The sequence below is a fragment of the Trichosurus vulpecula genome, chromosome 3 (assembly GCF_011100635.1).
Source record: "Trichosurus vulpecula isolate mTriVul1 chromosome 3, mTriVul1.pri, whole genome shotgun sequence".
Lineage (NCBI taxonomy): Eukaryota > Metazoa > Chordata > Mammalia > Diprotodontia > Phalangeridae > Trichosurus > Trichosurus vulpecula.
The window spans coordinates 164,677,553-164,692,358 of record NC_050575.1 but is presented as its reverse complement, the minus strand read 5'-3'; the positions used below and the strand labels follow the sequence as shown (position 1 = coordinate 164,692,358).

The 14,806-nt window shown below is 41.9% G+C and overlaps 1 protein-coding gene across 2 annotated transcripts in view; it reads right to left on the bottom strand.

The window, feature by feature from the left end:
• Nucleotides 1–186: 186 nt before the first annotated feature.
• Nucleotides 187–14,806, bottom strand: part of ABL1 (ABL proto-oncogene 1, non-receptor tyrosine kinase) — a 204,490-nt gene continuing 189,870 nt past the window's right edge. Inside the window, exons 5-11 of one of the 2 annotated variants that reach the window (XM_036751080.1) lie at nt 11,577–11,661; nt 10,743–10,920; nt 9,089–9,273; nt 7,921–8,073; nt 7,003–7,092; nt 6,514–6,678; nt 187–4,094 (exon numbers count right to left, since the gene is read on the bottom strand). In XM_036751080.1, the coding sequence (XP_036606975.1) occupies nt 2,386–4,094; nt 6,514–6,678; nt 7,003–7,092; nt 7,921–8,073; nt 9,089–9,273; nt 10,743–10,920; nt 11,577–11,661 (2,565 nt within the window). In that variant the 3' untranslated portion in view covers nt 187–2,385. The remainder of the gene's footprint in view (nt 4,095–6,513; nt 6,679–7,002; nt 7,093–7,920; nt 8,074–9,088; nt 9,274–10,742; nt 10,921–11,576; nt 11,662–14,806) is intronic. The other variant, XM_036751081.1, reaches the window with a different exon arrangement.

Here is a 14,806-nt window from a genome sequence, read left to right as displayed (position 1 = left end):
GCAAAAGGTAACATTAAAACTCAAGACCCTTGCACCTCTCCCCAGGCTCTGATAGGCATCATACATACAAAGCCTTTATATCCCCTTTACCAAAGCAAGAAATCTTTCTTTTACCACAAACTGGATGGTTCACAAAAATTGAGGAGTTAAGGTTTAAAACAATACATGAAGAGGCTCTTATTTTTTGCCAACATTGATTTATTTAAAAAATACTAAGGAAGACAGACTTAGACTCAAAAAACATTAGGAGAGTCACATATTGAACAAAATGTATTGGACCAAAAAAAAAAAAAAAAGAAAATGGCACCATGGGTATTACAGGAAGGACAGTTGAAAAACTATTTACACATTTATAAAAGAGTAAGTCTATAAAAGAGTGTAATAGCAAGATACAAATGCATACTATAGTGGCACATTATGTTAACAAAACAAAAACAGTACCTCATAAAACAGTCCAAAGGTTTGTGTGTGTGTGTGGTTTGTTTTGTTTTGTCTGTTTAAAAGGCAGCTGGTGGTGTTTTAACATCTCCTTCTGTTTGTAAATTACAGCAGTCTGTGAGGGCAAAGAGGTGACATGAGAATATAAAAAGGGTATTGAAAGGAAGCCATTTTAAAAACGATTTCTAGCAGAAAAATAAAATACAAGTTAAGGTGATTAGTGTAAAAATAGTGTAATGCAATAGGGTCACAGGAGTTAGAGGGAAGGGGGAAGGAATGTGGTTTTTCTCCTGGTTTCTGTAACCGTAAAGGGGTTAAATTGCACCATTACTAGTCATAACCCTTGTTTCTTGGGTAATGGGGCGAGTCTCTCTTTAGTCCCTGGCCTATAGCTTCCTGCCCCTCAACCAGCCTGAATATTGGCATATAGAGGTCAAGGAAAACTGCGAGTGGCTGCCCCGTGAGTCATGGTCCCCACACCTTCAGCACTCCCGGGGAGTCCCTGGGGAAGAATGAGCAAGACAAAAGATGGCTGCCTGCCATTTGAAATACTTTCTGTGGGCTTTCCCTCCCCCCTTAACAGTCCCTGACAGAACCCCTAGAGAAACATTAGATTGATAAGTGTTGTTCATTGTAATTAAATAAAAGGCATTCTCCAAACTCCAAGCGTGTGGCCAAATGCGGCCAGGGCCTTTGGATGTCAACCCTTTTTTCCTTTCTCTTTGGTGCAATGAACTCTGTGCTCACTGGCTGCTAGCTTCTGTATAAGAACTGGCGGCCGTGATGATGCTCATAGATTTACAGAGAACGAAGCTTGCTCAGGGAGCCTTCAAGAATGTCAGGAAACTAAATAGTCTATTGTCTCAGAAAGGGGTTGTAAGAATGTGCTTTGCTTAGAGGAGTGCATGAGAAGGAAATAAATGAATACATGACTGGATCCAGACTTCTGTTCTCAGCATGTCATCCAGTGACTAGAACTGTAAAAGGGCAGTCCTAGACCTGCCAAGGGCACCGACTCGGTCTGCTGTGGGCAGCTGAATAACTTCTCTAATTGTCCCCCCACTTTCCTGGCCTGTTCCTTCTCTATGTCATTGCAGCAGCATCAACCCCATTTTCTTTAGGAACCAAAGTCTGTTGGCCCAAGTTTGGCACTACATGTCACAAAAGGGAGGCAATTTCTTCTCCAGGATAAAGGAAAGGCTGGATGACCTTAATCACAAATCATCTGTACCTCCTCCTTGGCCTTCACTGCTCATTTGATGAGCCAGCCAGTTGGTTCCCTTATCACAACTTACTAACCCAATAATCATCAGCTCTCCTTCACATAAGAAAACAAGGGGGAAAACTTAGCTTTTGGCCAACAGGTGAATCAAAGAGGCCAACCTTGCAGTGATTGCTCTGAGCACCCTCAAACATATTTTTTAGCTTAGGAGACTTAACAAAATCAATCAGGACAATTCCCTTCACAGGACAAGGAGAGGTGAGTGTTAGCAATACTTCACTGGAAAGGCTCAAATATGTTAGTGTTCAGGAGATTCATCCTTTGGGAAAATGGCAAGAGAAGGACACAGGAACGCCTCTGGAGAGGAAGAAAACAAAACCCCATGTCTTCCATTCCCACTTCAACTTAAAGCTCATTCTAAAGCGGCGTTAGTAAAAAGGGACAGTGGGGCCTTGGTATTTTGGCTTCAGTCCACAGAGATGGAACTCCACAGATGAGTTTCAGTACAGCAAAGACTCAGGAAACCTGGGCTGAAAGGGAGAAAAACCTATCATGATTGACATCCCATGGCCTAGGCAGTCAGGCTGTGTGTGCTCCACAGTCTGTACCTTGTACGCCTTTTCCTGTCCTGGAGGCACTGGTTCACTGGTCTTTTGTCAGTCTACCATAGCTCTTAGGCTACAACTATCAGCAGTCAGCTCTGGCTGGCTGAGCCCTGGCTTCTGCTACCTCTGAACAATATCGCTGATTTCTTTCACTGAGCTGAGAAGCTTGCTAAAGTCCTGGGTGGCAGCAGGGCCGCTGCCTGCCGTCGCAGGGCAGATCTGAAGCTCTCGGAGGTTGTTTTCCAACTTATTGATGGCCTCCCTGAAAGCAAACTTGTTCCGCATCTGCTGGATGGAGTCCACGTAGCTCACACAGAAAGTATAAAGGTTTTTTCCTGCTTCCAGCACAGCACTATGGCTGACCATCTGCTCTGAGTTTTTGGAGATAGCTAGGCACAAGGCCTCAGTGCTGTCTAGGACCACACCTTTTGTGATAGCACCACTAGCAAGCCTCTCTGGGGGCTGGCGGGTTTTCCGCAGGGACACTCGGGTGGATATGAGAGGGATAAAAGCAGTGGAAGACAGCTGTTCCCCTCCAAGGGTCGACGAAGCAGATGGTAAAGTAGAGGGAGAAGTGGTCGGAGTGGTTGTTGGGGCCATCGACAGTTTGTTGGATGACTGTGGCTTTGGTACAGAGGAGAGCACAGGCTTTTTGACACCCTCTCCTGACTGGTTTTGTTTGGTAGCATCACTGTTCACAGCATCTGCTACGATAGTCAACTGTTTTGCTTTAATACTAGGTCCTCCATCCCCCACTGATTCCTGGCCAGGGCTATGAGAGGACTTTGTGGACTTCCCAGCAGATGATGATGGTGGAGGAGGTGGGGCAGGTTTAAGTTTGGAGAGTTTTCCCTTGTCCTTCCCTAATGATTCAGAAGAATGTTTGTGCCTCCTCACTCTGGGCTCCTCACTAGAGACCTTACTGGTCCCCATAAATGCACTGGAGGCAGCTTTGCTAGCGGGGACTTGTTCAAGTACAGCAGGGGCTCCTAAGGCACTAGGTTTCCCAGTTTCATCCTTGTGGGACAGGCCAGAGGAAGCCGTCGCTGTGACTTGCCTACGGACTAGTTTTGGCGTCAAACTTGGGGGGCTAGAACCAGGACTAGACTCTGTATCTTTGAAGACATCATCAATAGCCTCCTCATTTTGTTTCAATAGCCTGGGTGGTGGGGTCACTGTGCCTCTGGAAGTCACATCAGTTTTATTCTCACTTGCCCGTTTCCGAGGCAAGGCTGGTTTCTCACTCTTGTGCCCACCAAATGTAGAAGAATCAAACTGCCTCCCAGTGGACTGCAGGTCCCGAGGTAGCGTTACTGACCTCCATTCTGTGTCCTTGGCCCCATGGGGTACGCAAGAGGCAGAGCACGACCGCAGGAAACGCTTGCTGGAGTTGGTATTACTTTCTTCTTCATTGGCTGCCAATCGGCTACTTGTCGATGCAATGGATTTTTTCCACAAGTGGGGAGACCGGAAGCCTGAGCTCCCTGATACAGCTCCATTGCTAACACTCACCCCATTGCTTGGACCTGGAAACTTGGATGGCTCAGCTGCATCTAAGGGAGCTGTAATACAAGCCCCATTGAGGACATCTCGAGCCTCATCCTCTCCACCTCCCCTGCGGTCTGAATGGCCGTCCATCTCCCGAAAAGAACTGCTGCGTTTTGGGGGGGTTGGAGCAGTTTTCTTCTTCTTCTTGATCAGGGCACTAAAGAGGTTGGTTTTCTTGTCTTTGGGAAGAAGGCGTTCGTCTTCATTCAGGCTACTGTCCTGGGGAACTCTTTCTTTCCTCGGGAGTAGTGGAGAAACAGCAGGCTCATGATCTAAAGGATCTGAAAAAAAATTAGGAAGGCTTTGATGAATCAAGAGAAAGAATTTATGTGTCCCTTTTTGTAACCATATCATTAAGACTTCCTTCCTATAAGACCAGACTGGCACATAGATTCTGCAGCATGGGAGCCACATCAGGGCACGGGCTCACTGCTGATAAACTATTTCCTAAAATGATTATCAATCAACATTTTTTTCTGAGATTTCTATCTAATTTTGACAAATTAGTTCTTTTGTATTCAAAGCTCTGCATTCTAATGTTGTAATTACTAACTATTTATCAAACATGTGACTGTTTTCTTCTCTAAGTAAGCCTCTCATTCACTGAGTAACTGAAGACATAAGAATAAAAAGTAGGGGTGACACTTGTCTCCTTTTCCCCTCATTTGTTTAGACTAAAGCACAAGAGTCCCCTTCTGACATCATTATCTGGTCAAGTGAAAACAATGACAGAGCCAAACAGAAACTCAGAACCTATTACCCTCAGATCACTCAACCATCTGAATGTTCTAAGTGGCATAATTTGGAAGGGAAGGTGCTTCATGCCATAGAGACATAGTGACAATGAGCTATTATGCTCTGAAGACAGAGGGGATGACCTTTTTAAATCTTCAAATTGGTGTACTTTGAATATGAATAATGGTTTACAATAAATGTATTTGCAGTCTTCGATGTCCTCGTTTTTGAATGACAGGTATTCTCACCAGCAGGTCAACTACTGGAATAAGATTTCTCTGCTAGCACTCTCTAAATCTAAATAGAGTTGCTTATAGGACAATATATTCATTTACCATAAGTCAGGCATAATGTAGGGAAAAGAATCAGGGAAGTCTGAGTGATTACTACAATTTTGATCAATGAAGAAGGGAGAAGTTCTAGTAAAAGATTTTCAATGCTGATACTTCATGCTCTTGGCTTCACACTATATTTCCCACTGACATATGTCTTTAAGTGGTGTTAGTTGTCAAAAATGAGTCACATTTCTTAGTAAAATGCTTTTTATCCTTCACTAAAGTCCTAATACACTGCATCATCATGGCATGGAGGAAGTCAAGCTGGTGCCAGTGGAACACAGGTCTGGTGTCAAATTGAAAAGACTTGAGTATGTGTTTCCTTATGGCTTTATTATCCTCTCAATGAGAGGATCAACTTAGCTAAATTCAGAGAGGCTCCTGCCCAGAGGGTTGGTCACTAGGTGATGACTAATTCATTTAAATTGTCTACTATGGCTTGAATGTGATATTCCTCCAGGAATACTCATATCAATAAAATCGGTTAAGAGTTTTCATTAATTTTTTTTTTCCTAAAGCCTTTCTCAAATTAAAAAGTCAACAAATATTCATTAGGTTGCTACTATAGGCATACATTTTGCTTAACACCTCATATCATGATCCTAAAAGGATGAAAAGAAGATAGCAGTGAGGGGGCTCTGCTGCTGAGAATGTCCATTCAAGATCTGCTTTGCTTATTAGTTATTCAGACAGAAAATTCCTAATCTGCTCTAGTGGTTTAAATCATAGCTACACTCAAAACCATGAGATTCTAATATGCCATTCCAACCTCCTGTATTTCCCTAGGGAGTTACACTGGAAGGGTACTTTTTTTCAGGAACCACTAAATACTACATGTGGTAGAATGGCCCAGTACTAAGAGCACTGATGTAGTGGAAAGGACAATGATTTTGGGGAACCAAGCTCAAATCCCAACTCTGCCATTTACTAGCTTTGCACACTGGGCAAATATATAACCTCCCCCACCCCTGCCCCCGACTTGTTTCCTCATCTATAAAATGGGCACCACTGCTACTTACCCCACATTTCAAGAGGCTGTCATGGGGAAAGCACTCCATGCCAGAAAACACGATATGAATGAGGTTTTCACACCACTAGTTCTGTACCAGACAGTTTTTTTTTGGGGGGGGGGATGAGGGTGGGAGGAGAAGAAGCAGGGGGTTGATTTGGTTTTCTTTGAGTGAGCTTTTCATGTCAATGTTCTAACTACAATCCCCCTTTCATTTGGGTTCAATATTTATTATTGTTTTATCTGCCCTGGAATGGGAACCACAAATGCTTTGAATAATAGATGAAAAGGTGGATTAGTTTCTCAGTAGATTTTATAAGCATCTCTGCCTCTTTGACCGAACTAACTGCCAAAGCCAATTGCTCCTTAATGATTCCCAAAGGGAGAGGGGGTGCTGCAGGGTGATTAGCTTTCTGTTTTCAGTGGAGATCCTTCCACATTCAAAAAGGCTAGACTCTCTATTCCAGGACTTGCTCCTCTATGCCGGGCCTAGTGGATATTTAAAAGACAAGAACAGGTTCTCACTTTTACTTTCCATCCCTGTACATTTGACCTTGGAAGTTTCTAGTAGCTTGGAATCTGCATGGTATGAGGGAAGGCTCAATGGCTGGTAACACATACCACCTTCTCCCTGACTCCTCCCATGAGGAGGGTCAAGCAGCTCACTGGTGTCTTTATTTTCAGCAGCTCTCCTGGATGTTCTGGTTTTAGTTGGCAATTCTGGTGCTTGCAGCAATGTACTGACAACACTTCGCACACCTTTCTTCCCCAACTCTTTTTCCACCTCTAAAAACACATGAAAGAACCATCATTGGCAGCTGTCTTAGAAGTCTTTTGTTTTTTAAATTAACAGTGATTACCTACAAATTATTACAGAAAAAAAACTGATGCTGAAGCAAAACTTAACATTTTATACTGCATGTTTACAAAATAAAGTACCCTTCTGGATCTCTTTCCTGCTTCCAGGTTTCAGATAGCTTGTCTGCACACTCCTTTCCATCATGCAGGGAGCACAGAAAACACTGCTGCATACAGTCTACAGGGTATACCCTTAGCCTGCATGCTCCCACCCTAGCCTCTTATTAACCTTGGCATGGCACTATACGTTACCATCTGATATGCTGGACTCCTGAAACATCGTTTCAAAGGCTTGGTGGATTTCAGCAAAGGAGGGTCGGTCAGAAGGACTCCACTGCCAACCTGGATAAATAAAACCAAAGTTAAATAAACCATCAATGATTCCTTATGAAGGAAACTTTAGGTTATTGCTAAGTATTCTAAATGAAGAGTGGGAATATTAAAGGAACATCCTACCCCCATGTGCTGGCAGCTAGGTGGCACAGTAGATAGAACACCAGGCCTGGGGGTTGGAAGACTCATCCTCCTGAGTTCATACCTGGCCTTAAACACTTCCTAGCTGAATGACCCTGGGCAATTCACTTAACCCTGTTTGCCTTAGTTCCTCTCTGTAAAATGAGCTGGAGAAGGAAATGGCAAACAACTCCAGTATCTTTGCTGAGAAAACCCCAAATAGCGTCATGGAAAAATGGAAATGGCTGAACAACAACAGACAGACTCCCATTTAGCAACACAGAATGGACCAGGAGTCAGAAAAGATGAATGCTAATCTTAGCTCTGCCAAAAACTTGCTGAGTTACCTTGGGTAAAAGGAAAGGACTGGACTAGAAGATCTCTAGGTTCCTTCTAGTTGCTTTTCCCTGAGCAAAAAAAAAAGACTATAACTTCCTTATGTTGCTACACTAACTAGAAACTTGAAAATCTGGTATAAACAGGTAGAAATGTATCTTTTAAGGCCTCAGACAGTGCTTGATAACTTCTGATTCACATATAATACATATACATAAAACATATATTCACTATATATTACTAAGAACAAAATTCCTTGGAAATAACATGGCCAAAGGACCTCTGCTTCTAATCCTCCACATATATCCTTTTATGAAAAAAAATTTAATTCCTTAGTTCGGTTAAACAAAATCTTTCTCGCTAGGTTTGCAGAAAACTCACATGCTCTCATGAGTTCATAGACTTTTTCTGGACAGCCTTCTGGACGTTCCATGCGATAGTTTTTTTCCAACAATTCATATACTTGTGACAGATCAATTCCAGGGTAAGGGGACATACCATATGTTGCAATTTCCCAAAGCAAAACCCCAAATGCTGAAAGAAAGAGAAAGAAAGATAAGTTAAAATTCTTAAGATTTAGCTGTGACTATCATCTGTGCATTAAAACTATATAGGAGAGGCAAGGACTATGCACAAGAATAGTTCAGATGCTAACAGACTTCAACAAGCAAGACCTGTGACACAACAGGGTAAAATCAGACTACCTTTCGATTTACTCACTGTTTCAGACTTGAATGCTCTGAAAGAATTAGGACCTTTCAAGTTCTATTAAAGACATAATTAAGAAAAGTCACTGTGGATTAGCCATTATATAGTCTCTAGGAATATAATCATTTTGGCACTACAGTACAGTGGATATATACCTGCACTGGGAATCAGAGTTCTAATCTTAGCTCTACAACCAAGTCAAGCATCTCTGTGATCCTGGGCAGAGTAGGCTCTGGGTTTTGGTAGAGACCTCTACGGTTCTGTCTAGCTAAAAGATTCCAAGGTCATGTTTTAGAATATTTATATTCAAGACTTAGTCGAAGAAAGTAGTGATCACTCTATCCTATGAACATCTGTGCCTCCATAAAATAGGAAGCAGCAAATGGAGCCTCATATTAGTGGCAACTATAGATAAGCCAGTTAAGAATTGTCACGTGACAAGCTGAAAGGCAACATCCAAGAAAAACACTACAAGCACAGAAGCACTGATCATGAAGCCTATGTGTCCTATGTGTCATTTAACTATCATGCCAAATAAGAATACCATATTTTGAACAAAAACAAAAAGCTGGTAAGAGAAAAGAATGCAATTTATATTCAAATTACTTTGGAAGAATAAATTCATAGATACATCAAACAACAGGAAGTACTACTTCTCTTTGGAAGGAAAAAGGGAAAAAAGAAATAAAAGAATGAGGAATAAAGAGGGGGGAAAGGAGGAATACAAAATATGTAAGAGAGAGAGAAGAAATGAGGTAGCAAGAAAGAGAATGCCAGCCAGAAGATAAGATGGAAGGAATGGGAGTGGATTTTTTTTTAAACCAAATATATGAGTCCTTACCCCAGACATCAGACTTAATGGAAAATTTATTGTAAGCCAGGCTTTCAGGTGCTGTCCATTTGATTGGGAACTTAGCTCCAGCATGGGCTGTGTAGGTATCTCCTGTCATTAACCTGCTCAAGCCAAAATCAGCCACCTTCACCAAGTGGTTTTCCCCTACAAGGCAGTTTCGGGCTGCAAGATCCCTAGGGAATACAGAAATCAATCCATCAGAGGTCCTGAACATCATTTCAGTTTTGGAGATTGATAATAGTTGAATGAAAAAAATAATAATGACAATCAAAAGTAATCTGTTTTCCTTGAAATGTGTATTTATTTCATTAACTCTGACATTAGAGAAAATTCCTGTTGAGACTCCTCTTGCCCCATCCATATCTTAAGTTTATTTTACTCAAACTGCATTTGTCAATTTTCTCTTCTTCAGTAATGCTTGCCCAGGTACATCTCAAAATCTCTCTCACTTGTAATCTGCCTCATCTTGCCTCCTGAGTCATCCAGAGAAATCTCATTCTAACATTGTGGTTCATAGACGTTAGCCACGAAATCATACAGCAATCAGGATAGGGAGATGAAAAGCAGCAGCTTATGAAGATGACTGTTTAAGATAGCTTGGTCATCAGCAATCACAAAGAAATTAAATGCAGAAGAGTTTAGTTTAATAGGATTTTGGTAAAGCATTTTAGGTGTGTCTGAATGCAGAGGGTACAAAATTAACAGTGCAAGGCAAATCAAAAGTCAAGAAATCTCAATTTGCAGCATCAGAGAGTTCACTTTCCTGAGTGACAGAAGCATTTGAATCAAACTCCCATGTAGCATAGAAAATATGTCTTACAAGGAACTGCTAGCATTTCACACACGATACTCTTATTCCTCACTACGGAATCTCATGTACAGATTTCATACTTCAGTTAGTTGGGTAAGAACGATCAAAATTGTGGCGGGAAGAACATCTTGTATAAAACAGACCTAGCAAAGCCCATCAGGCCCCAACTCAGACTGAGTCATTACTTTGCTAGGAAGCCATTTCCACTGGCAAAGAATGCAAAGCACTAACATAATTGCAGCACATTCGAAGGTCAAAACACTTCAGTCTTTAAAATAGCAAAGAAGCTTAATTCAAAGATACATGCAATTCAGCAGCAAAACATTCCTGAAACAGATGAGAGTAAGGTGATTGGACTTATAATAAAAGGGAAAAAATACACACACTGGCCACTAACATGAATTTGTTTAAAGGCAATGCCTACAGCTCCCAGGAAGAAGTCATTACTGATGAAAGCTATGCAAAGGAACAATGTGTACTCTACTTCATATAGAACTATGATTATTAGGAGTCAAGCTTTTTGTGAATCTTAGTTAACATACCACTTAATCCAAAATGGCTCAGATTGAATTATCTATACCCCTGTGATTAACCACCATGTTGATCCAGGGTCCACTCCTTTTCTGTTTTAAATCCTGGTTAAGGGCCCCTAAAGATTTTAAGATCAAGAAATTTCCACATGCCTTTATTTCAAGATCCAATATTCTGCCAATACCAAAGTTAGAGCCTGATTCTTAATACCAAGAAAGTGAAAAGGTATGTAAAGGAAAGTTGTGCCTCTCATGCTGAGACTTTAAGTGTTCCATGAAGTTAGCTAAGCACAACTCCCACCTGTGGATGAAGTTTTTCTTCTCCAGGTACTCCATAGCTGATGAGATCTGAGTGGCCATGTATAGCAGCACAACTGCATTCACCTCCTGCCGATTACACTCTCGCAGATAATCTAACAGGTTTCCATAGGTCATGAACTCGGTGATTATATAGAATGGGGGTTCCCGAGTACACACCCCTGTGGAATAAGACACAAAGTACTTTAGGCTACTGCTTCATCTACTACTTAGTAGACATCAAAATGACAAGCTTCAGGGAAACTGACTTCTGAGAAACTTTTTGACACTATCCCCACACCATAATCCTAACTACCAATGAAAAGTACAATACATGTGACTGCAAGTTCATCTCTAATGAGATGTGTGTTTCCTCTCTCTCTTTCCCCTAATGCTAAAACACCTTGAATATGAGAGGTACCACAAAGTTCAGAATGGAAGAATTAGTATTAAAAAAAAAAAGAATTAGCAGTAAAAATCTAACCATTCAAGCCCCCACACAAAACGATATAAACCATAATTACTTTTATCAGAAGATTACTTTGACTCTCAGTATCACTTTGTAAGTAAGAGGTGAGAGAACTGAAAAACTCTAATGTTTCAACAGTCAATTTTAGATTTGCATTCCCTGATTACTTTCAGATACTAGCGCAAGTAATAACAGATTAGCATACCAAAAAAATGCCTCTTGCTTTCAAGTGTTGAATGTTGGTAGAGCATAGCTGTCTAGATCTGAAACCTTAACACGGTAAAGCAGCTTATCTCTCCTTTTATGGCACCTGTATCACCCCAGAAGGTTTAATTAGAAGTTCCTCTGCTTGGTACTTCTCTCACTTACCTAGTAATTGTACTAAGTTAGGGTGTTTGATCTCTTTCATTACTGCAGCTTCTTTCAAGAACTCTTCCACCTCCATAGTGTCTTCCTGCAGAGACAAAGAGGAAAAGTTTCAACAAGGACAGGAAAGGGGTTGAGAATCTGAGCTAGATTCACAGTCAGTGTAAAATGGAGCTCTGAGTTGCAGCTGTCCTGGGACTTCCATTCTTCACAACCACATTACATTGATTTGCTACGAGATGTGCACCATGCCTGCCAATCTATTTTACTTCCTTTCCCAGGGCTCACTCTTAGCATTAATGTTACCCCCCTCCCTGTGGCACTGAGCTTCTCTCTATTCACCTATGGCTACAAATACAAGTTAGTGTCTGCATGCTTGCTGGCTTACTTTCAATGGCTGCTATACAGAATATATGTTTCTACAAGAGTATGGCATTTTGCTAGGATGTAAGGTCATGGTAAAAATGGAATCAGATGCAAAATCAAATCAACCAAGAAATAATGGACTTAAAATAAAAAGCAGTTTAAAGAATCTGACATGCAGTTCACTTAAGGGAAAAGAGCCTATTCTCAGGGACACAAAGTGGTACTGTACACAAAAGGAAGGGATGACATATACAGAACACGCTAGGATGGATCACAGGATTTTTAATGAAGCACCATAATCATCTGTCACAGGATCACAGGATTGAGAATTGGAAGGAATGTGAAAGCTCATCCAGTCTAACCCCCCTCACTTTACAGAGCAGCAAACAAAGGCCCAGAGTAGTGAGGTGACGAACTTGAGGGCAAGGAACTGGGAAGCAGCAGATCTGGGATTGAAGCCCAGGTCCTCTTACTCCACATCCAACATACTTCCTCATACTGCATTTCCTCACAGGAAATGAGGTTAGCCACAGAACACAGCATTCAGGGCTAGCTGGGGCCGAGGTCATTGCTAGCCATCGCTTACTGAGACAGAGAGGAGAGATGGTGAGGAAGTTGAACTAGTAGTCCAAATTATTTGAGGGGACTTTGGTATGTTATATTGAAGTTCCCAGCTGTGAGGACAGTGGGGTAAAGTGGAAAGACTGTGAACCAAGTAATGAAGTGCTTAAGAAAAAAGGGGGAAGGACCAAGGGAACATTCATGATTGTAACAAAGATCTCTGTCTCAGTCTTCCGGCCCAGATGCCAAACCTCTAACAAACCAGATCCAGGCCAGGATCAGAGATTCAGCCACCAAGGATAAGAAAAAGTGACAATGCCTCAAGACTCCGAAATCATCAAGGGCCCAACTCTAAACATCTGGGTCTCTAGTCCCTCAAACTTGTGTAGAACCAAAAATAGCTATGGATAAAATGAGTAGGCCAACAATGCCACAGGCCTCTCCATTAAACCCAAGCCTGCGCCAGGCCGAGGAGCCGATAGTTCTTATTAGGAAAAGTCAGAATGTCAACCAGGCTGTGTTCACAAGCTTCTTTCTCCTCCTCTTGGAATACCTGTGATTCAGAGCTGTAGGCTTTGTAGGTGAAAACAACCTTCCCATGCCTATCTTCCTATTTCCCCAAACCTGCATGATTATTCAACTCAGCCCTTTTTCCTCCAAGGCTCCCTATTCTGTTCTGCCTTTCCCTTACATTGTGCCTTTGGAATCCTTGATTCTATCATTAACAAACTTCCCTTCACTTTAAGTCCTTCTTCTTCTATTCCTTCTACCTTCCTGCACTTATGGGGTTTTAGTTCCCCCCAGGAGATACTACATCCCTGACCACCTTCAGCAGTACTAGTATAACTCTCTCATGCTCCCAATATACTGTCCATGAAGGAAGGAATAAGTCCTTATTAAGTGCCTACTATATGCCAGGTGCTGTGCTAAACATATTACAAATATCTCCTCTGAGACTCATAATAACCCTATGAGGTAGGTGCTATTATCATCACCCTTATTTTATGGTTGAGGACACTGAGGTGGAGAGGGGTAAGTGACTTGCCCACGGTCATACCCCAGCTTGGAAGCGTCTGAGGCTGAATCTGAACTGAGGTATTGCTGACTCCAGGCTTATGGCTCTATCCACTTGTGCCACTGAGTTGCATCTAAGGAGAGGCTCACTTCATGCTTCTTGCTTCTTATTACTACTGCCACTGGTTTTCCTCTGCACCCTTTTCACCCTATCCTGATCTCTGTTACAATCATGAATGGTTTCCTTGGTCATTCTCTCTTTCTTTCTCAAGCACTTCATTACTTGGTTCACAGTCTTTCCATCTCACCCCACTGTCCCTATAGCTGGGAACTTCAATATAACATGCCAAAGTCCCCTCAAATAATATGGACTACTAGTTCAACTTCCTAAAATATCTCTTCTGCTTCTCTCTCTCTCTCTCTCTCTCTCTCTCTCTCTCTCTCTCTCTCTCTCTCTCTCTCTCTCTCTTCCCCTCCTTCCCTCCCTCCCTCCTTCCCTCCTCACCCCACCTCTCTCTCATCACTTGCTCTACAATGCCAGTCCATCAATCTGGCTCTGACCTTACTTTCTTCCTTTTACAATCCCAAGACGCTATAGACAGCTAGTTTTACTATATACCATCCTCTGCTTTTGAATCGCTTGCCCCTTCGTTCTACAGACACTTATACCTTGCCAAAGTGAACTTTTGGGTTACCCCTACCTCTCTGCTTTATCTGCTCCTATTCTCATGCTACAGAACACCCCAGAAGAAGTCACATAAACAAGTCAGTGGGGCAATCACAAATTTATGATGATAATAATAAGAGCAGGTCACATTTATCTAGTACTTTAACATTTACAAAGTACTTTATACAAATAATCTTGCTTGACTTATGGTATTTAATTTCAAATGGATACTCACTGTTATAGGGCAATCCTTTCATTCTTCCCAGTTTGAGACAACCTCACTATGGCTGTTCCAAACCTTTCTTCTGTCAAGCCAGCTACACAATTCGTGTCCTCCCCTCCCCCCAAAACAATCCTTTCAGTAGAGGATGGCCTTCTACTCAATAGAGACCATGCATGTATTTTCTCTCTCCTCCCCTATTTTATACCCAGAAACCCTTTCACCATCTTTCATTCTCTTCTCTTTTATTCTATTCTCTGATGAAGAAATGGTCCTTCCCTTTGTCAAGGCCAATCCTTTCATTTGTACCCTTGATCCCATTTCCCTCATCTCTTCTGGATGCTTATTTGCTTCAAGTATCATCTCCCACTTTGTAATCTTCATTGGCCTTATCCACTGGCTTTT